This window comes from Plectropomus leopardus, chromosome 13, assembly GCF_026936395.1.
Source record: "Plectropomus leopardus strain MGB_pleo_1.0 chromosome 13, ASM2693639v1, whole genome shotgun sequence".
NCBI classification, from domain to species: Eukaryota; Metazoa; Chordata; class Actinopteri; order Perciformes; family Serranidae; genus Plectropomus; species Plectropomus leopardus.
In genome coordinates, this window is record NC_142188.1 from 1,129,058 (window position 1) to 1,152,862 (window position 23,805).

A 23,805-nucleotide genomic window follows, 5' to 3' on the forward strand; every position below is an offset into this window, starting at 1 on the left:
GTCCTCTGCTGTCTGTCTTTGTGTCCCATCGCTGCTCTGAATTCAGAACAGGAGAAACAATCAGATCATTTCAAATATCGTTTTCATTTCAGCCTCGTCTCCGCCGCTCGTTTCCGCGCTCTCCCTCCTGAGCGCCTCGACTTCTGTTGTCTGCACTAATTTGGTTTCACACGGATTCCCGAGAAGACGAAAATGTTCTCTCACCCCGAACGTTTCCCAGCAGACCTCTCCGTCCTCTCTCACACACTCTTTGTCTCCTTTGTCTCGTCTCTCCCTCTTTCTCCTCTCTGCTAACGTGATTTTCTCTTCATTTGGCTTCTCATCTCTTCCTCATAAACTCCATTTTCTCCTGCGCTCTCCAGAGACGACTCAGGGAAATTTATAATTATATAGATTTAATTTCACATAAAACCTTGTTCCCCTTTGCAACAATAACACACACAAAGAGACGCGCTCATAATAATGTCTGCAGCTCTGCCCGTCTGCTCGCGTCTCCGGGGACGATCGTTTCTGTCTGCTGGTCCAGATGGAAACATCACGACTCTTTCATGGATATCTCTGAGATGTTTTTGTGAGGTTTGTTTGAAGTTTCTGCTGCACACATTCAGGAAACGTTTCTGTCACGTTGTCGATCACGACTTTTCAGGTTGTGCCGTCGGGAGATCTTGTTTTTATCTCAGAATTTTGACTTTTTAGGCCACCGGACGACAAGGAGAATTTAGGAGACGCAAAGAGCGATGGAGAGGAGGAAACAGAAAGAAAGAGTGTGATAAACGGTGAAAGTGTCGTGTCTTAAACCCCCTCAGGGGACGGGACTCAGCTGCAGAGACGAAGAGGAGACACATTTTAGTTTTTGTGAGTGTAAAAATATCAGCGCCTCATGTGTCGTCCCATGAAATAAATCAGCGTGAACGGCTAAAAGGGAGCAAGTCCACAAGAAACCTGTAAATCTTGAAACAACATGAGAAATGATCGTGAATCTTTTGTGCTGATGCGTCTCGTGTTGTGATTATGTGGCAGGTGACAGACAGATTATAACGCCAAATTATAAAATATTAAAAAAACAAGGGAAAAATGTCCAGAAAACTATATTAAAAAATCCTATATATTTATTATTTTTTATTTGTTTATTTATTTTAGTTATTGCTCATTTTCAGGTTTTTTTCTTGTTTTTAATTTTTTAAAAAAATTAATTCCCCGCTCATTTTTTGGCCATTTCTGGCTGAGGGTCAACAGTAACACTTCAGATCGCAGTCAGTCATGTTTATTTCATTGTGGGAAGCCAAAATCATAATTGTGATCACTTTGATAAATTGTGCGGCTTTATGATCAGTACCACCTATGGCGCTGCACATAGATGATCAAAGGATTTTTAAAGTTTGAATTTTGGTTTATTGTTTGCCAGGCAGATTGATTGTTTTAATTTTTAATTTTTTAAATTATTTTTTTGTAAATAAGGATGAGAAGAGATGACTGTTGATTGTGTTGCTTCAGATTTCGTATTGCTCCTAAATAAATAAATAAATAAATAAAACAAACATCAGGAGAAGCGACTGCAAATTAACTTCTGGAGAAGAAAATAATTAATTTCTTCCAGAGAATTTGTGAATATTTTCACCACAGAAAAAAATTAGAACAAAACAATGAGCAACGAAAGCAGAAATAACCCAAAAATTAGCGATAAACTTGCAAAAAAAAAAAGGCAAACAATAACCTAAAAATTTACAATAAGCTTGTAAACAAAACAGAACAAAAAGCAAAAAATAACCTAAAAATAGTGGGGAAAAAAAGAAAAACTTAACCCCCAAAAAAAATAAAGATGTGACCTGTAAAAAGTCCTTAAAGAATATAATAATTTATAAATTCATTTTAGATATGAAATCATAATATGTATAGTTTCCCTGAGCTTTTTAAAAAATAATTTACCAAATCTGCGAGCAGCTCATGGTGAGACTGCGTCCTGGAGCCTCTCTGCTGCTGCTTGTTCAAGATTCAGTGTTTTGCTGAAAAGCGCCTCATGCTCGCCCTGACCTCTACGCTGTGTGTGTGTGTGTGTGTGTGTGTGTGTGTGTGTGTGTGGATATATGGTCTGTGTTCATATATAATGGAGCAGCAGTGGTAACTCACTGTGACAGCTTGTCACTAAAGCTTACTGTTCAACATGCACACACCTCCTACACCATATATACCATCGTGTCGTGCAGAGAGGCCGCTCGCGGTCCCGATGCTGACCGCAGCCCGAAGCCGAATAATGACCGCGGACATTTTACTGCCTTTAACCCTCAGGGGCTATTTGATGCATTTTATGCGCTTTTCATTCTTCATTTTTTCACTATATAATTTTGGCTGTGTTCATGCAGAGGACTAACTTAGTTAAAAAATAAACTCAGTGAAAGTAGAAAATCAAATGTATGTATTATTTCTGGGTGTCATTCTGGGCTTTTGTCATGACATTTGTAATTTTTACCATTTTTCATTTAAAAAACCCAAACATATTTGGCGTGTGGATGTCATACGGCTGACTGTAGTGGGGTTAGGGCGTGGGGGCGGGGCCCCACCCCCACGCCCTAACCCCACTATAGCCTTTTTTCAGACTTTTAAATGTTGATGGATATGTGCTCTTTCCACAAAAAAATTTTAAAAATCTTTGCCTGTAGTATATTCAATATGTATATATGTATATATAAATATATTTTTTCAAATCTAAAAACATCACGGCAAAAACATGTCATTTAAAGAGCTGACAGTTAATGAATATTTATGATTAGGACTAACGTTGGTAAAAAATTAAACTCAACGAAAGCAGAAAATAATATTAATGTAAAATAGCCTGATTTTGAAAAGCATGTTTGTGTGTAGGGCCGTACAAGAATATTTTAAAGTGCACAAAAAAAAAAAATTAATGTTACTGCTAATCACTGCTATATCCCGTCCTGTGATAATAATAATTCAAAAAGCCTACTTAGCATGTAGTATATTGAAAATTATGCATATTTGTGTTTTTTTTTTCATCTAAAAGCATGGTGTCATCATGACAAAAACCTAGTATTTAAAGGGCTTAAATTAAAAAATTAAAAAAAGAATATTTGATATTTATGACTGATATTAATTAAAAAATTAACTCAATGAAAGTAGAAAGTCATTTCAATGTGTAATATTTTTGTAGCCTGATTTTGAAAAGTGCATTTTGTGCGCAGAGGGGTCTGAGTGTGAGTATTTGACACTGCACAAAAAAAATAATGTATAAATATAATTATCGCTGTAATTGTCGAGGTGGGTTTCTCCTCCGCTGGAGGATGAGATGAAGCTTGTAGAGCGACTCCGGACGGTCGTTAGGACAGTTCGAGAATCTAAATGCAGTAAAAATATAAATATGCAGTGTGTCATGTTGAGAAATTAATATTCATGGTGTATTTTGTTATTAAAAGTTGCATCTGTTCGACGTCCAGCAAAATTAAGAGACGGACGCAGAAGAAGACAACTCTTTGGTGTCAGAGATCAACATTTAGGTCCTGTATGCTGTGTGTGTGTGTGTGTGTGTGTGTGTGTGTGTGTGTGTGTGTGTGTGTGTGTGTGTGTGTGTGTGTCCGTTAGATCAGAGGGAGTCACTGGCAGTCAGTTATTTTTGGGTGTCACAAGCTATAAAGGTTAAGAGGCTGTGATATCGACCGCTGCTGCGTGCGCTGCATCACTTTTTGCATTAGCTGCATACATTATAGAGCAGCATCAAGCAGCCGCTCAGATTCAGTCTGACAGCTTGTCATTCTGAGTTACAGCCACCTTCTCTTCAATATCAAATATACCATAACGCCGGCCCTCTGTACATCCACACACACCCACTGCATAGAGACTTCCTGCGGGCAGGACGCTCGATAAGGGACGACGACGAACTCGACTTCAGCCAACGGCAAGGTTCACTTTCAGTGAAGGATTTTTAATAAAAGAAAAAGTGAAGTCTTAACCGCTTAAATTGGTTTGATTTCTGTCAATAACATGGGGAGAAGGCAAAATGCAACGTAACAAGACATGGCGAAAAAATGAGCAAAAAATAGATAAATAAAGAAAAATGAAAAATAAAGAAAACGTGATAAGATCACCTGGAATCAGCAAAAAAAGTAAAAAACACAAAACAAAAAAATGACCCAGAAAATTAAAAAAAACAAACAAAAAATGACTTCCAAAAATAAGCAACAAATTAAGTAAATAAATGAGTAACTAAATAAATAAATAACTACTAGAAAATCACCTGAAAATAAGCACAAAAAAGTTTTTAAAAAAAGTGAAAAACAAAAAAAACAAAAACACAAAAACAACCCAGGATATGTGCTATATATATCATGTTTTTTTTTATATTATATACCCCCCCCCCCCATTTTCAATATTTTTATAATAATCTTAATAATTTTCTTGTCACCTTTTACTAATGTTTTGCTGTTTGCACGGCATTTCTTGCCCAGAAGGTTATCGCCTTTTTCCCCATATTTTCAGAAGAAAACAAAGCAACGTCCTAGCAGGGTCCTAAAATCATAGAAACATCCTGAAATCCTAAAATATGCCTTGCAATCCTACAAGTGTGCTAAAATTCTCGAAACATGTACGGGCTGCTGCGACTGGCCCCTGTCCTCCTGTCAATATGCAAAAGTGTCCCCTAACAAAGCCAGCTGAGTCTCACTGTTACACACCGAAGAAAACAGACGTATATTATGTTCCATTTCTATATCCTCCTAAATCCCAAAAAACTGGAGCTTTAACTTCAGGCCTGTGTGTGAAAAACGGGGAATCAAAGTGAACATTTCGTCCCCGTGTTTTAGTTTTTGTCGATGTTTGACTGCACGTTTATTATTCACGATCGATTCATAAAAAACACGCAGAGCACGTGTGAAGCTGCGATGACAAAATACAACGGGCGGGAACGTCCTAAAAACCTCCAACCGTCATTCGTCCACCCAGACATCATCCGTCTGTCCGTCTCTGTGTCCTCCATCCCTCCATCTCTCTGCATCCCCTCAGGCCACGCTTCAGTGGTCACGTTCAGAGCAACAAACCACCACAGACTTCACTCTGCTGAACGCTGACAGCTGGACGGCTGCACACACACACACACACACACACACACACACACACACACACACACACACACACACACACACACACACACACACCTCCTGAGACTTCAGCTTCTTCTTCAAGGTCAGGACACTCTTCAGGCTCTGTTTGTCCACCGAGTGAGTCATTAACAGCGTCCATCCAAAACAATATAAAAATCCATCATGTGAGAAAAATATCAAATAAAATGGAATATTAAATGAAGATTAAACAGCTAATTACAGTTAAATAAATGGTGGAAAATAAGCTTTATGGTAAATGGCCACATTTACATTTAAATTTGTACCAGATTTAGTTAATTTTTATATTTCAGCTGGTTGGCCTTTGAAACTTAACAAAATTGGCATGATTTCTTTTAAAAACATGAGAAACATGGGGAGAAATAGTGAAAATAAATAAAGAAATGAAAATTGATTTAATATAATAATAATAATAATAAAAATACATTTAATAAAGCAAAATAAGATGAAAATTAAAATAACCATTAATCATTAAAAATGTATAATTGTTCTGTAACAGTTGCAGGGGACATGTTTGGGGCCAGCAGCAGCAGCCTCATAAATGTTTCTAGAATTTCAGGATGTTTTAAGGATTTTAGGACATTTCGAGGATTTCAGAATTTTTCTAAGTTTCACAGATTTGAGTATATTTCTAAGATTTTAGCATGTTTTTAAGATTTTAGGATCCTTCAATGATTTTTTTGACATTTCTCGGATTTTAAGATGTTTTTAGGATTTCAGGACATTTCTAGTTTTAAGGACATCAGTGTCTCAGCTGTGTCCTCTGTCGGGGTGTGGGGGATCCTCCTCTGGCTCTTTTTTGATCAACAAGCTCTATTTTGATGCTGTTTTATGTTTGTGACACCTAAAAGGGCAAAAACTATTCCCAGTGTCAGTCAGTCTATGTTTACTGTGAATTAAAAAATAGTTGGGGGGCCACTCGGCACCCTGTTGGGGGCCCAGATTTGGCCCGCAGGCTTTAGGTTGAGTGTCACTGATATACCGTCAGTGTGTGTTTTTGGAGTGCAGGATAACCTCCGCTCTCTCGGGGACGTCAGAGATATTCACGGCTCGCAGAGAGAAAGTTGTTCCTCCTTTTCTGACGCGTGAACACTAAAAATATCCCTTTCACAAAGAGTCGAGTAAAACACGACTTTCTGCCGAACATGCAGGAAAAGAAAAGTGCGCCTGGAAGTGGAGAGCGGAGGCTCCGCTGCGCAGAGCAGGTATGCAGTGACATGAGGAGAATAACCGGAGGTTTCCGAAATAACGCTCTCTGCACGGCTGTTGTGCGCATAGAGATATTTTGGCATCATCACCAAATGTTTTGCAGCGAAGGACTGACGGGTTTGTTTAGCTGCGACACACAGTGACGGATGTTATCTCCTCTCCTGCGCACTGAGGTGGAAAAGCCTCCACCTTCCTCCAGCCCGGTCAGAGGACAGCAGGAGTCTCAGAGAGGACATATATATGTCCCTCTTTTCTTTTCTCCCGTCTCTCCTCCCTCTGTCCCTCGCTGCTGTCCTGCTGCTCTCCATCCTTTTCTCTCTCTAATCCTTCGTGTTGTTGTATCGAACAGATGTCAGGAGGCTTTGGTGTTCGGAGCAGGGACGACTCTCATTAAAACATCATGTTGCATTACAGCTGGAGCAGGAGGAGAAAAACAGGAGGCCACACAGAGAGATCTGTCTCACCTGTCCTCCTCCTGTCCGTCACTCGCTGTGCTTCCTAGATATATACAGCATATATATATTTATGTGTGTATATATATATATATATATATATATATATATATATATATATATATATATATATATATATATATAGCGAGAGAGAGGTGACATTGTTTAAGTGGGGAAAAAATTCAGTATAATAGTAACAGATGTAACGATTCACTCAACTCACGATTCGATATGATTTATGATACTGAGCTAACAATACGATTTTCTCACTTTTGTTTTTCAAATGCAAAAGTCGGTCGTTTCTCCCTCTGAGTGAGAAGTCGGGCTCTCTTTGGCTCTTGTGCTCGTTGGGGTGAGCGGGGCTGCAGTTTGTCTGTGTGTTTTGACCGTGTTGTCGTCGTTTGTCGTTCGTCGTGTGTAGGCGGAGCTGCCTCTTTCCCTGTTTTTAAAAAATATCAAGTCAGTCTGATTTCCAAAGGTTAAATGAGTGATGGATTTTAGGGAGTAATTAAAAAGCAGTGCGGGAAGATCAGTATGAAGTTACGTTTTCCGTCTTTGTGTGAACTCTCACTTCATGTGTGCTCGCCAGCAGTCAGCTGGTTGTGGAGTCATAGCAACAATAACATTGTAAAGCACGAAGAAACAAAGACAAGCCTTCAGCAAGGTAAAGCTGAGACATGTCCACGGGTCCTTGTAGATCTTTGAATACGGGGGAGTGTCCCTGTTTGTCTCTGTTGGAGCTTCACTGGTTCCCTGAACCTCCGTCCTGATGCAGTTTGAAGGTTGACAGCTCATCAGGATGACTGACAGGTGCAGCGGCGTGATCGGAGTGACAGCACAGAGGCGGGGACGAGCCGCACACTTTGCTGACTCCCGGCAAAAGCTGCGTACAGTAGATTTATTTCAGCGTAGGTGATATTTGATGTAGACAGACAGCAGCGACATACACAAATGTGATCTTACGTACAACAACTGGAAATGGAGCTCACTGTACTTTCTCTCTTTTCTCTTTCTGTCTAAAATATTAATAACATAATTATATCGTGACCACGTTACATGTCCAAGAGACGCATACTACCACAAACAGATGCAAAACGACCACAAAGAGATTCAAAACCACCTAAAAGAGATGCAGAACAATCAAAAAGAGATGCAAAAAAAGAAAAGTTTCAAAACAACAGATGCAAATGACCAAAAAAGAGATGTAAAACAACTAAAAAGAGATTCAAAACAACCAAAAAAAGATGCAAAACAACCAAAGCCAGATTCAGAGCAACTAAACAGAGATTTAAAATGACCAAAAAGAGATTGAAAACAATGCAGATGACCAAAAGGGAATGTAAACGGCTGAAAAGATATTCAAAACGACCAAAAAGAGACTCAAAACGACCAAAACGAGATGCAGTGTGACCACAAAGAGATGCAAAATGAGTGAAAAGACATGTAAGATGATCACAAAGTGCAAAGTTTGTTTATTTTTATGCTCCTCCTCAGACGAAGAATAACACTGATGATATTTACTGTCGTCCGCTGAGCTGCAGCTGCCGAAATCCTGAGACTGCAAAACCTCAAAACACAGCAGCCTCCGTCTACAGCGTGAGTTATAACCAGTTTTATCAGGATCACATTACAGTGACGGTCTAAGGCCACAGCAGCGACACACACACACACACACACACACACACACACACACACACACACACACACACACACACACACACACATGCACGCCGGTATTAAAAGTGGGATGTGTGTTTAGATGATACAGTATGTGGGTCACAAAACATCAGTGTGTGTGTGAGAATATGGGTCAGAATACATCATACATCCCCTTAATCTCCCGCTCTGGCTCCCATGTGGGCTGGATGGCAGAGAGACAGATGATCACACCCTGCCGGCCCACATCCCCGCCTCCCTCTCCTTTAATCATCCTCCCCTCTCCTCGCTCCCTCAGCTCCCAGCATCCCTCCATGTTGTTGTTGTTGTTGTTGTGTTTGCTTATTCGGATCATTCATCTCCATAAAACAGACGCTGACTCCGATGACGTCGCTGCTCATGAATTATAGGAATTATGACTCTGATGAATCAGGTTTTTAGTGCAGTCTGTGGTGTTTTATAACACGCTGAAGCTTTACTTTCACGTTTGGGCATACACTCTCTGTATGACGCGATTCTTTTTGACTGTTGGAAACTGGATGAAAAGATGGAAATAATTGGATCAAAAATGTGTTTCAGCTTGAGTTCAGAGGTCAAAAGCCTGTTCAAGTTTTCTGGCACTACAAACTGTTTTTCAGCAGTCTGTTGTGCATTTTTTATTGAAGTTTTTTTTTATTTGAAAATAGTTTTTTATCAATATAATATTTATTTATTTAGGTACATTTTTACTGCTGGATCGTCAGTGTCCCAATAACACTGCGCAAAATAGTCCCAAAGTCCTTAAACGTCTCGCCTTCATCTTTCTGACATCGCTGTCCGTATGACATTTCCTTTTTTTTTTTTTAAATACATCCCAGAGATGTACAGATAAACCAAAATGAAATAAAATTGAATAAAAATAAACAAATATATTAAAAAAAGAGATAAGAAGATAAAGTAAAATAAGAAAAGATAAAATAAAATAATAATTTATCAGACTGCTACAATCATTTTTATCTATTTAATTTTATTTATTTATTTATTTTTTATTATACTTTATTTTGGTTTTTCTCAACCTCTCTGGGATGTATTTTTTTAACCTTTTTTTTCCCGCCTTTTCATGCGGTCCATCAGCAGTTTTCTGTGAGGTGAGGAGGACAAGTGGAGGACAAGTGGAGGACAAGTGGAGGACAGGTGTCTTGTTGTGACTTGTTGCGACCTGAGACAGAAACAGGAAGCTCATCACATTGTCCCAAAATCCATCCAAGACAAACTCTTCCGTGAAATAAGCAATCACAGCTTATTTCCTGAATTTTAGCAGAAGGCCTCAGTGGGAATGGTCAGGTGTGTGTGTGTGTGTGTGTGTGTGTGTGTGTGTGTGTGTGTGTGTGTATTTTCTGTCCAGCTGAAGTCTTGATGAACCAATCACGGCTGGATTTACAGAGCTGTCTGACAAATTTACGCCCGAATCTCTGAGGCTCATTCACCAATCAGCGCTGACGTCTGATGGGCGTCGACCAATCGCGGCGCGATCTGCAGAGTTTATCGATCAATCAAAGCCGGATTTACCGAGATCACCGACCAATCACGGAAGGATTCACTGCTGGGATTTATTGTCAGTTTTGCTCCACAGAGACAGGTGAGTCTCTCAGATCTTTATTTGCAATTTTTAAATAGAAAACAAAGATATTTTTAGGCGTCATTTATTTATACAGGTTTTTCTGTATCTGTGTGTTGACACAATCAGACCGCAGGACGCCCGAAAAACCTCCCCGGCCTCAGTGCACCTGCTCATGAAAACAGTTACGCTCCGTCGATCTGCACATAACCAACATCTGCAGGAAGATTTCACCATGAACTAACAAACTAAATGTCAAACACGTGCACACGTAGGTGAGAAGAGTTTGTTTAAATACACAATCGGAACAATTTTCCACTGTTTTCCTGAATTTAACCCTTTGAAACCTGGATCAGCATCACTTTTCTTGTGCTGCGTTCACACCCTCCAAAAGCTGTTGAACCTCCGAAACCTGAGCTGACTGCTTTCATTTATTTTGCAAATGTGGTGAAAAAGGCAACGAGCAACTTGGCCAACACATGTCCCACAAACTGCAAGAAAATAGTGAAAGGTGGCAAAAAATTACCTTAAAATAGTTTTTTTTTTGAAAAGTGGGAAATTAAAAATAACAATAAAAAAGACGAATGTTAGAAAAATGTCCAGAAAACAATTCAAACTGCATAATTATATATTTAATATATTTATATTAAGTATTTTACAGGAAAAAAAAAGAAATTTATACTTTTTTTCCCCCAGAAATGACCTTGAAATAAGCTTATTTAAAAAGGGGAAAAATCAAAAAAGACTAGGAAGTAATGTCCAGAAAAACACTTACAACAATTTTTTTTTTAGTGGTCATTTTTGCTTATTTTCATATGTTTTTTTGTTACTTTTTATGTTTGGGTTTTTTATGCAAGTTTTTGGGCCGCAGTTTTAGTTGCTCATTGTGTCATCCCCATGTTTTTAAAAGAAATCGAACCATGTAGATTTTTAGGTTTTAAAGCGTGCGTTTCAGCAAACCTGAACACAAGTTTCACATCAAACGTCGTGGAAAGCAAAAAATAAACGTGGAGCAGTTTTAGAAACAATTCTGAAAGATTTCAAAACGTAATCCCATGTTTAGATGTTTTTTTTTAGACACCATATATGATGGTGTGTGTTTGAAATCATGGAGCTGTGATCTGTCAGTCACACACACACACACACACACACACACACACACACACAGCGCCTCACACACACACACACACACACACACACACAGCGCCTCACACTGATTTGCTGAAAATGTGTGTGTTTGTGGCGACAATCAGCCTCAGAGTGTCTCATCTGTCGGGTCTCTGAAGGAGGATAACAGCCAATCTGCTGACGGACGCTCGGCGGCAGCGACCGACAAATAAAAACCAAAATAGTCTTTACATGATATCACAGGAGCCCGTCTCATGCAGACGTCTCCCTCAGACATATCTCTGCGTCTTGGTGTGTGTGTGTGTGTGTGTGTGTGTGTGTGTGTGACTCCCTGTGCGCCTCCTGCCCTTTTCCCTCCCTTCGCCTCTGAGAAGTGCTGTGTCGGGATAACGACGCCGGGCGAGAGAGAAAAGGTGGAGGAGATGATGAAAGAGGTGGCGAGGGAACGAGGAAGTGATGTTTAATCATGTTAAAACAGCTCCGGCACACGCACACGCACACACACACACACACACACACACACACACACACACACACACACACACACACACACCCCTCTGTGCAGCCTCCTGGACACACACACATTTATGCATCACACATGTTGTAGATGAAACGATTCCAAACATGCTTTCGTTCTCACAATTAATTGACGGTTACATCATCTTATTTCCTTTGAATTTTTAAAAATGCATCCATCTGTCCATCTGTCTGTCCTCAATCTGTCCGTCCATCTGTCTCTAACTTCATCACACCGACGAAAACATTTAATATGTATCTGTTTATTCTTCTGCCATCCATTAATGCATCAAAAGACTGATTATTAAGAAGGAAAACCCCAAACTTTCTGCACACTTTATCATACAGACCGTTTTATGAACGCATGCAGGCCTCCTGCAGACTGTTGGATTTTAGCAGCCTCATAAGTTCAGAGCAGCTCCAGTCTGTAACGTAGATCACAGATTATAAACTTCGCTGCGACATCAGCTTTGATGCACGCAGCCTGTACTGTGACGTCACCGGCCGAATTACAGGCAACAATGTACGTCCACCGACGTCGATGTGCAAAAACGTCATAGTGGTGAGAGAAAAACGTAAACAAACACCAGTCCTCGCCATGGCGGCATTTATGTGTTGAAAATCTATGTTGTCAATAGTTTCATATTTGATTTTGTAGTTATTTAATAATTCATATTATTTTGACAGCTCAGGGATATTTATGCACTTTTTGCTCTGTTGTCAATGATAATCTGTTTTTGAACAAAGTGCTGGGAGAAAAAAATGCTTATTTTATTATTATTTCTATTATTATAAATTTTTTTAAATGCGATTAATCGATTAATAGAAAAAATAATCCATTATCAAAGTAATCGTTAGTTGCAGCCCTAAATGAAAACACCATCAGCAGCATAAAAGTCTTTGGAAGATCATCAGTGATACTCTGTGTTTCAGTGTTACATATAAAATAAGCGTTATGATCTTTGATATTTGATTCCTCGTGTCCATCCGCGGTGACTTTGAGCCGTCGAGCCCATTCGTCCATCTCCAGACGACGAACTTAATGAAGTGAGCAGCGTCCGTCGATACGACACTAAAGACATTAGCAAAGACATTTACCCTTCACTTCTCCTTCCTCTCCCCTCCTCCCTCTTTCCTCAAAGCACCTCCCTCAGTTTGTCCCTCCCGCCCCCCCGGGAGCGGCGCCGTGTTCCCCCGACACTCGATTCACTTCCTGTTTTGCACCTCGCTCCTCCTCTTTGGATCTCTGCCCCGATCCGTCAGGTGTTTTCTTTCAGATCGATGGACACACACACCCTCTTGACCACCTGTGGTGTGTATTAATTGTCCGCGGCCCCTGATGGGGGTCACCGAGGTGGAACAGCCTCGGTATTTGCTGACCTGCTGGGCCGTGAAATCTCCCCGCATATGCACGCGCCTCATATCCATTTAAATAGATTTAAATAAACGACCTTAAACGCTGTGACCAGATTGGACGCGAGCGCAGACAAACGGACACGGAGAGACAGGCGGACGGGGGGGTAAAATGCCGTTAAATGAAGTTTTCCCTCCCATTTCCATAAAGCACGGGCCTGCGAGATTGAGGGCTCGGTGGCGGGAAGGCGAGGCGTGGCGGGAAGACGTGTGCAGCGAGGGGGAACCGGAGCAGATCCCATTTCAGATCTGATGCACGCAAATGACGCTGCTCTAATATGTAGATTGTGTTTAGCCTTTATCTTTCTGCAGTCAGGTGACAAACACACACACACACACACACACTGTCAGTGTGTGCACAACATGCACGCAGATATTTGTTTAAATAATCTGTAACTTTTCATGACACTAAAACGTGTCATCACTGTGTTAAGATATTACGGGTTGGACTAATAAATGATGACTTTCTCAGTCTTATTTTTTTCTCATGTGCAAAAAAAATCAGAAAAAAAACCTTTACTTTTAACTCTCGAAATCTGAAATTGGCTTTATTTCTTCCAAAAACATGAAAAGTAGGCAGCCAAATAAATTACCAAAAATTAGTAAGAAATTATTAAAAAAGACCTTAAATTATCCAATCAAAAATCAAAAATAAAAGTAAAAGAAATGACCTGAAAAAGTACTACAATAAATAAAAAAAAAATGTTAGAATTATAATTTAAATTTATTTTTCTTTTGGTTATTTAAAAAATTCTGATGATTCTCTCTTTTTTTTAGCTAATTTTTAAGATGATTTCTTGTCACCTTTTACTGTTTTTTTTTGCAATTTGTGAGACATTTCATGTGAAGTTGCTTAGTTACTTTTTCCTGCCATGTTTTGTTCTGTTGAGTCTAAAGTGAAGAGATATGTTTTTAGTTTTCTTTTAAAAATGTCTGACAAACGCTGCATCCCTAGTTTTGGGGGGTTTTTTGGCTGCTGTTTGGGAACCTCCAAGAAAGCAGCTGCAGATGATCGAGGTGTTCGTGAAGGCGAGTAAGAAACAGAGTTAGCGATGTCACATGGTCCATTAAAGGCTTTGTATGTGATAACCTTAAAATCATGTTACAGGAAGCTCAAACTGGACTGATGCGCTCTCCAGCTGCACAGTTTTGGATCAGCTGAAGGTTTTTTTTTTGTTAACACCGTAAAAAGTGCGTTACAGTAATCGAGTCGGCTTGAAACAAAAGCACGGATGAGTTTTCTGCATCTCGTTGGTTTATAAACGGCCGAACTTTGAATCAAATCTGGATCTTGTGACCTCAGATTTAGATTATTCAAACGCGTTTCTCTTGTTTCAGTTTTGTCCTCGTTTAATTCGAAGTTTTTGCTCATGAGTTTATTGATTGCCGGCAGGCCGGCAGTGATGGAGTTTGTGGCTGCAGCATCATTTGGTGCAGCAGAGATGTTTAACTGTGTGTCATCTGCACAACTATGAACACAAACGTGCTCTCTGATGACGAATAGATTGTCCTTCATGAGGCAGCATTTTTGAAAAATCGCTCGAGTTCTCCGGGTTAATCGAGCGCTCTGAAAACTTTGACCGCGGCTCACCTTTGGGTGTTTTTACGGGCGGGGACGTTACGGCAGCTGTCTGCGCCTGAGGACCGTTACTACTTTGCCCGGAGAAGGACATCAGTCCCCAAACTGCCAGCATGTAAACACCCACGTCTGTGCTCAGATTTGGAGGGAAAGTCGCTCAGGACACACGTTTACATCTTTAAGATATTGGTCCTCACCGGGTCTCACACGGTTGGACTCGGGGACGAGTCTTTTTTTTAAGGATGGTGTAAAATGTCAGCCACATGGAGGAATACCTTGACATATCTATAGAGCTTTTTTATCCGTCTCTTCGCTCTGTTCTTTTATTCATCACTCCATTTCTTTGCCTGCGAGGGGGAGCTCTGTCGGTGGACGTCTAAACGGCCTGCGGAGGACGGACGGACGGAGGGATTTCAGGTGTCAGGGGAGGAAGAGACGGAGCCAGAGAGAGATGTGAATAATAGATCAGAGAGGGGACGGAGAGAATGAGGGAGGCATGAAAGGTGGAGACAGAGAGACGTCCAAAGGACGGAGGGTCAGACAGGGACAGATTGAGTTTTGTTGGAGGGCGACAGGAAAACACGTCTGAAAGTCGTGCATCTGTCCATCTGTCCCTCTCTCCTTCCTCCCGTCTCTTCCTGCCTCCAGTGTGGACAGGAGTCGTTGCATAAGACAGCGATTCATCTTTTATTGAGATGGGAGGCTTCCATAAATACATCTACCTTGAGTTTAAAAGCTCAACCTGTAATCCGGCTAAAAATAAGCAAAGGATCCCCACAACAACAGCAGCCGCAGATCAGATCAGCACACACCGCTTCTTCTCTGTTACGTCACCTCAGAAAAACACTTTCTTTTTCTGCTTCTTTTTAAGCTCACAACTTGCAACTCGAGGGCCAAATCTGGCCCCTGATAGGGTGCCAGGTGGCCCCGACCATTTTCTGATTCACAGTGAAAAACAAAGCCAATGGCACTGGAATTTTTTTTTTTGTCCTTTTAGTCTCCATAAAGTGTCAGAGACATAAAACAGCATCAAAATAGAGCTTGTTAATAAAAAAGAAACAGAGGAGGATCCACCACACCCCCCACAGAGGTCCTAGATAAGACATGATTGTCCTAAAATACTAGAAATGTCCTAAAAACAAAGAAATGTCCTAAAATCTAAAAATATCTTAAAATTCTAGAAATGTCCCAAAATCTAAGAAATTTCCCAAAGTCCTAGAAATGTCCTATGATCTAAGAAATGCCTGAAAATCTAACAAATATCCCGAAATCTAAGAAATGTCCTATAATCAGAGAACTGTCCCAAAATCCCAAAAATGTCTTAAAATTTAAGAAATGTACTAAAATCCTAAACATGTGTTAAAATCCTACAAATGAACTAAAATCAGAGAATTGTCCTAAAATCCTAATAACGTCTTAAAATTTAGAAAATGCACTAAAATCCTAGAGGAGTGAGTGATAATCCATCATGAATTACATCCCAATAAGCCAAAATATCAACGTCGGCTCTGGAGGACCGTTTCTATGCAGAGTTTAAAGGGTTAAGATCAAAAATGATGTACTGTGGTCATTATTATTCGGACTTTTCAGACTGATTTCTATCTGAGCTCGCAAAAACACGAGTACTTTCGGTATAAATGTAGAGTTTAGCTTGTTTACTGCTCTGTTTAAAACAGCGTATGCTCTCAACATTTATCTACACCGACAACTTTTCTCTTTTATTACGAAGATCAGATTTCGAATCAAATTAGACTTTGATATTAACCCTTTGAAACCCGGAGTGACATCACTTTCCTGCTGCTGCTTTCAGATGCTTTTCACAAATATTTAAACCTTTGAACCCTCAGAAAATCAAGCCATACCATTTGAAAAATTTGAAAAATTATATATTAAACAAAAGGATGTTTTTTAAACTTTTTTTTTTTTCAATTTTCCGTTAATTCTTTTGTAATTTTTTATTAATTTCGTGCTATTTTTTTGGATATTTTTTCATTTTCTTCTTGTCATGTTTTTAAATAAAATCAAGCCATTTTACTTTTACTTAAGTTAATTACTTTCCACAAGATTACCAGATGCAGCTTTAGCTTTTAGCGTTATATTACCGTTCAAACTGTTACTGACCTCACGGCACGTTTCTGAGACAACGTAAATTATTTATTAATTAATGTATTTGTTTATTTAGTACATATGTACATACATATTTAAATATTTATTGCATTTTTCTAAGTGCAGTTATGATTTCAAAACTTTGCGTATTTCAATAAAATCGCTCTCCCGTCTGCATCAACACAACAGATAACCGTTAATATCAGGAGACCAATTAAAGCAGAACAGCATGAAAAAAAAACAGAGTTTTGTTTCTTACCTGAGCAGATCAATTTCATCAGCATGAACCCACGTTCACAGTGTTTCCTATTGGCACATCTCAACAGGCAGGAAGCCAACTCCAACCGCTCTCTGCCACACACCGCTGTATACGAGAGGGAGGAGGGAGGAGGGAGGAGGGAGGAGGAGGGAGGAGGGAGGAGAGCACGTTAGTGAGGAGACAGTGTGAGGAGAGAAAAACAAACAGCAGGCAGGTAGACGAGGAAGAAACGGAGAGAGAGAGAGAGAGAGAGACTGATGTGAGAGTCACAACCTCTGAGCCCAGCTGTTTATAGAGCCCCAGGCTGTGTGTGTGTGTGTGTGTGTGTGTGTGTGTGTGTGTGTGTGTGTGTGTGTGTGTGTGTGTGTGTGTGTGTGTGTGTGAGTGAGAGGCAGTCAAGTGGCCACCCACGCCACCCTGTGCGTGAATACGTGTGTGTGTTGGTACGTGTGTGTGTTCATTGCTCTTTCCGGAACATGGCTGCAGGGTTCAAATGTTCCAATCAATACCTGAAACACACACACACACACACACACACTTTACAGCTTCACTACAGAGGGGTGAGAATGAGGAGAACAGAAGTGGAAACCAATGTGAAAACACAATATGAGAAAAAAAAAAGATCCACACATTTAAATAAAGGTTTGCCTGTTTGAATGCATTTTAAAGGGACCTTCCTGTAGTTTTCCTGAAATCTTACAAATGTCCTAAAATCTTAGAAAAATGTCCTAAAATCCTAGAAAAGTCCAGAAATCCTCGAAACATCATAAAATCCTAGAAACTTCCAAAAACCCTAGAAATGTCCTAAAATCCTAGAAATGTTGAAAAATCCTAAAAATTTCCCAAAATCCTTGAAATCCTTGAAAAACCCTACAAACATGTATGGGGCTGCTGTGATTGGCCCTCAAAGCAAGAAGAGTCCCTGCTGTTTGAGATACGATAAAACATTTCAGCAGCTCTGTGGTCGATGTTTAGTCAGATTTAAACACCAAATCTATTTTTTTGTGGTTTGGCAAAGATTATATTTTGGCTTAAAGAATCAGAATTTTTAATTTCACATTTAAAGCAACAATAACTGCATTTTTGTGCCCAAAAAGCTGCTGAAAACGCAGCGATAACTCGCTGAATCCCAACCGTTTTAGCTGTTAGTGAACAGCGGTCTGCAGCTCCACAGGCGTCTCCGAGGCGTCACACCATCCAGCGTCCCCTTTACCTCCTCACAACAGTCAGCTCAGAAACGACGTCCCTTTATAAACGCTGATACGAAACTTATAAATATGGAAAAAAAACGACTGCTGATGGCACCGCAGCTCACCGGGCATCTGTTAACGACGCTCACACCTAACACTGGATTTGGTTCAAATATTTAATTGGACTTATAGTGTTAGAGCCTCTGTACTCTACACACACACACACACACACACACACCTCCTGCAGCAGCTTTACTCAATTTCTTTGCCTGCCTATTTATTGTTTTTCTACAAGGCTTTATTTATTTATTTATTTATTTTAAATTTTGTTATTTTTTTGTTCTTTTTTTCTTCTGTCTTATTTGAGGACATCAGCATCAGAAGGGAACCGAAATATTGGCCAATGTATTGACGTACTGACACTGTGTGTGTGTGTGTGTGTGTGTGTGTGTCAGCGGTCTTTGCAGACAGAATCGAGTTTTTTAAAACCGTTCCAGGTCGTCACTCGGTCGCTGTCGAGTCACAGCGATGAGACGTCGTGCTGCACTTCCTCTAATTCTGATAAATCATGAGCGCTGTGTGAGATCTTAATCCCTCACTTCCTGTGTGTGTGTGTGTGTGTGTGTGTGTGTGTGACTCATGTGAACCTACGATGCATTCTGCTTTGTTGTTACATAACTGTCCCTGTTCACACAGACAGATATTACAGACAACACACACTGGCAGCGAGACTCAGCCATCGCTCAGCTCACACACACACACACACACACACACACACACACTCAGAGAACTCAAAGAATTTGTGTCAACTCCATCCCGACTGTGCAGGAAGAACTGAAGCTAAAACCTGATATGAGAGAAGAAAACACAGCATGACCTCATCTTAATTACACTAAATGAGAGCTAAAAAACCCATTAAATTAAATAATATTTGAACATCAAAAAAATCAATAAAATCTCCAACATGCAGCACAGACCTACAGTCAAACTTAGCGCATCATTTCGTGCATTTCTAGCAGGAATCAGACAGAAGGATTCAGATTTTTTTTTAGACCTGAATGCAGTTTTAAAACGGGAATGATGTCATCTCTCTGCAGACTTGCGTTGCTTACAGTTGCCAACAGGAGGCTGCTGCCAATTTCTCCAAATTTCTCACGAATAAATGTCCTCAGAGAGAGTTTGGTTTGGAGATGAAAGGCATCTGAAAATCCTCCCAGCACAGGAGAAGCAGAGTGAATACTGAACGCAATAATTTAACGTGCAGTCACAGAAACTCTGCTGCTGGTCTGCATGCAAGACACAGCAGAGACATTTTAGGTGAAACATAACAGCTGATCATAAGTGATATCATGATATTGACTTGATTTTTGCTTTTCTCTGAGGCAGAAGTTTTGTGGCGTTGCTCCACTGCACAGGCTCGAGGTTTACCTGCTATTTCATGATACATTTGCAGGGACAGCCGGCTGCAGCGTGCAGGGAATTGTTCACATGCTTTTGGCATTTTATTAGAGGATTCAACTATATAATCACATCATCACGGTAGCAGCATCTTGGATCGTCAAAATGCTACGCAGAGGGATACAGAGAGCGTAACATGTAGACGCAGAGGGATACAGAGAGCGTAACATGTAGACGCAGGGGGATAAAGAGAGCGTAACATGTAGACTCAGAGAAATACAGATAGCGTAACATGTAGACGCAGAGAGATACTTAGAGCGTAACATGTAGACGCAGAAGTATATAGAAAGCGTAATATGTAGACGCAGAAGTCCACTGACTAGTGTTGTAGTACTTGAAATCAGTCCTGGTCTCCAGAACACTTTTAGAGGGTCTCTGTCTAAGTGGACTCATGATTTCTAAACTACAGATTTATATGTTAACATAATTACTGTGGTTGTAAAACATCCTTTTTCCTGCCAATCACACAAGTCATTTATAGTTTGCTTTCTTTGTCACGACAAAAGCTGCCACCTCATAGAAATCAGGAAAATTGTTAATACACACACACACACACATATGTGTATATATTTATATATATAGTCTTGGTTTTGACTCTGTCTCGCCCTGCTTTGGTCTGGGTCTTGTCTCGGTCTTTGCACCCTCTGATCTGGGTCAAGTCTTGGTGTGCTTCGTGATGTCTTGGCTACAACACTACCACGGACAAAGGCACGTGTTGGACTTGATCTTCTGGAAAACGAGTCAGAAGCACTCGTGGTCCAACTCGACTGAAACACCAAATAAAACACAAATAATCCACAACAGCAGACTACAGCTTCTGCTGCACATTGGCTGAGGCTTCACGGCGGCGCCGGGAGCTCCGCGCTCTGTGGCGGGGTTTATAATCCTCTAAAGACGAGACAGAAGCAGGTGGAAGAAGAGAAGGAGAGATTTAGCCCGTAGCAGCAAGAGCACTCCATCATCTCTTCATCTTTCGTGGTGTTTCCTCTCCGTGATGCGTCCCCTCATCCATCTCCTCGCAGCTCGCTCTGACACTCGATTTGGCCCGCGCGGCCCCGTCATCCATTCAACATGTCAGCCCCGGCGACGGCTCCAATCTCACGCTGACTGCTGTTTGTAGCCGGGCAGGCGGGACCCGCGGCTACAGAGCGTCCGCACCATCGCTGAACGGGTTCAGCTCACATGACAGGCGGGTCGCTGAGCGGAGGCGGCGGTGAGAGGGTCAGAGGTTCAGTCCTCGTGGGGCGAGTGTTCATCACTTGGTTTATCACAATCTGCACTTTACTGTGTTCATGGTGCTTTTTAGTACTTATTTTACAATCTGCACCTTTTATTCCCCTTTTTTGATTATTAACATCAGTTTTAACCCTCTGAAACCTGGAAAATTAGCTTAATTTCCCTCAAAACATGGCAAAAGGGTTAAATACTCATGGGTTAAATACTCATGCTTCATGAACGCAGCACTAGAAAACTGATGCCAATCCAGGGCCAAGCAGGTTACAAAGAAATTACCCAAAAAGTTGCAAAATAATTGTAAAAGGTACAAAAACACATAAAAAACTAAGACAAAAATAAAACAGAAATAAATTAAAAAGAAAGAAAGACAAGAAAATGACCTCAATGAAGTGCTTAAAAATAATACGAATTCTGCAAAATAATTTTAAAAATATTACTGTGCTCTTTAAGTCTCATATATCTAGTTTTAGCGTACTGGATTTGTCCGAAGTTAAGGAGTGAAACATGTTGCATAAATGTGTCAGACTGAAGTCAGAGGCTTTTTGTGGCGTTGACCTTCATGGCTGAGTGCAGAGAGGAAGCTCTTAGATAACACGTGGAGGGGCTCCGAAATCCTCTGGGGAGCCCCACGCTAAGACCGAACGCCGTCCTCGTACTGCGAGGCTCTTTAGATCAAACTGTCGGCTGCTGTTACTGAGAGACTCACACGTATTAAAACTGCAAGTACGGCTTTTAACACAACAACACACACCATCACACTTTCTGTGTGTCGAGGGATTTTAACGTCTTCTGTGGTGTCATGACTGAGTGTCTCAGGCTGCAGCTACCACTGTGTTAGAAACAGTCCCGCGTATAAATAACTGTATATATAACTGTATATATATATATATATATATATATATATATATATTATATATTTCAAGTGGAGTGACCTGAGGAAAATGCATGAAGTGTCAATCACACGTGAGATGTTCAGGGACGTTGAGAATTTTAAAATCCAACAATAATTTCTGACAATTTCATGACAGTTTTTGGCTTTGATAAATCGTAGTTTTTGTGATTTTTAACCTGCATTTCAAACCTGCTGGTTTGAAATGCAGGTTTTTTTTTAGAAATCAGCCAGAATTAAATAAAAACAAAAAGCATCATAAATTCTTAGAGGAAAAAATATTGCCAGAAAACTTCAAGAACATAAACTTTACCAAAAGTAATAATTGAAAAAGTCACCAAAAAATGTTTAGAGAAAAGAAAATCGCCAAAGTATTCAAGACAAAAACCCCTGCATATTTTTATAGAAAGAAAGAAAAAGAAAAAAACCCCACCAAAAATAATGATTTTAAAAAGTCACCAAAGATTTTCATAGAAACAAAATTGCCACAAAAAAAATGCTAAAAGTATTAAAAAGTGACCCAAAATTCACCACATCAAACTCTTTTTAAAGAAAAATAAATACAAAAATATACTTTAATAATACCATAAACTAATACGAACCACCTGATAATATTTTAAACATCACAAGTCATACTTAAAGTTAACAACAAGGATTTTCATGGTAAATAAGGTGAATAAAGAAACATCAGAACAGAGCTTGTTTGTCCAAAAAGAGGAAAAAAAGGATCCCTCCACATGCATTTATTTTTATCCTCTATCCAGCTCGTGTATTCTGTTTTTATCCCGACCCGTATGCTTTCATTACGTCACCTCGTGCACCTGTTAGGATTTCCTCTCCGAAACAACTTTTTTATAACTCCACCACATGCACGCCGCCCTGAGCGATGAAGTAACCTCTGAGAACATTTCGGCCGGCGCGTCCTCTCTGCACACTTCACGTCACTGCGCGGCTCCTGCTGAGCCGAGAGAGTTAAAGCGTGTGGGAGGAGAGCCGAGAGAGATATGAGCCCATCCAAAAACCACTACAGCACGCCTACAGCAGCTCTACAGGGACCTACAGTGTGTTTGTGGTGTGCAATAGTAAATTTACTTTGTGCTTCTTTTAATTGTGTCTCATGCCACCTCTGTGAAATACTTAACCCTTTAAAACCTTAGCAAATTGGTAAAAAAAAAACAAAAAAACAACAAAACATTTCGAGGGGGTAAAAAGAATCAGATAAAAAGACCTTAAAAATAATAAAAGTCATCTAGTTTCCTTGCCCCCCCGACAACTGATCAAATTGATTTATTTTAAAAACAATGGAAAGCAGCGATGAGCAAATTCAGAGGACATGACCAGAAAATTAGCAAAACTTTATAAAAAGTAAAATAAAATTACCTAAAATTTTGAAAAAGAAAGCAAAACAAAACAAAACAAAAATGTAAAAAATAAATGAACAAATAAAAAAGACCTAAAAAATACTGAAGGAATTAAAATGATTTTTTAAAAATATGTAATAACAACATTAAATAAGTTAATAATTTTTCCAGCTTCTGTAAGAAAAATCTACTAAATTCTTGCAGTTTGCAGAACAATTCTTGCAAAGTTACTCCTCGCCTTTTCTCACAGGTTAAACAAACAAACCAACAAACCAACAAATCTGCTCAGATGTAGAGGGTTTAAATACTTGTGAAGGTGTCCAAACACAGCACAAGAAAATGATGTGAATCCAGGTTTGAAAGGGTTAAGTCGGATCATTTGGCCAGATTTTACATTGTGGAAGCAGCATGAAATGAAGACATTCAAATACAAATCGCTCAGTTAGCTCAAAAATAATAATAAATAAATGGTTTAAAAAAAAAAAAAAAAAAGGTAGAATTAAAAAAAAGAAAAAAGAAAATGACCTGAATAAAGTGCTCACACAATAAAAGTAATTTTTTGAAAATATTTTAAATATTTAATAAAGGCAATTATTAATACAGTTTTGGGACCTTTTTCCATAGCTTTTG

The 23,805-nt window shown here is 39.8% G+C and overlaps 2 protein-coding genes across 2 annotated transcripts in view; one reads left to right on the forward strand and one right to left on the reverse strand.

The window, feature by feature from the left end:
• LOC121954671 (uncharacterized) overlaps positions 1–23,805 on the forward strand; it is a 212,105-nt gene that overhangs the window by 22,486 nt on the left and 165,814 nt on the right. The window lies entirely within an intron of this gene.
• The window catches only part of bean1 (brain expressed, associated with NEDD4, 1), a 42,740-nt gene that overhangs the window by 17,590 nt on the left and 1,345 nt on the right, over positions 1–23,805 (reverse strand). Inside the window, exon 2 of the mRNA XM_088086731.1 lies at positions 17,042–17,146. Coding sequence (XP_087942857.1) covers positions 17,042–17,066 — 25 coding nt within the window. The 5' untranslated portion in view covers positions 17,067–17,146. The remainder of the gene's footprint in view (positions 1–17,041; positions 17,147–23,805) is intronic.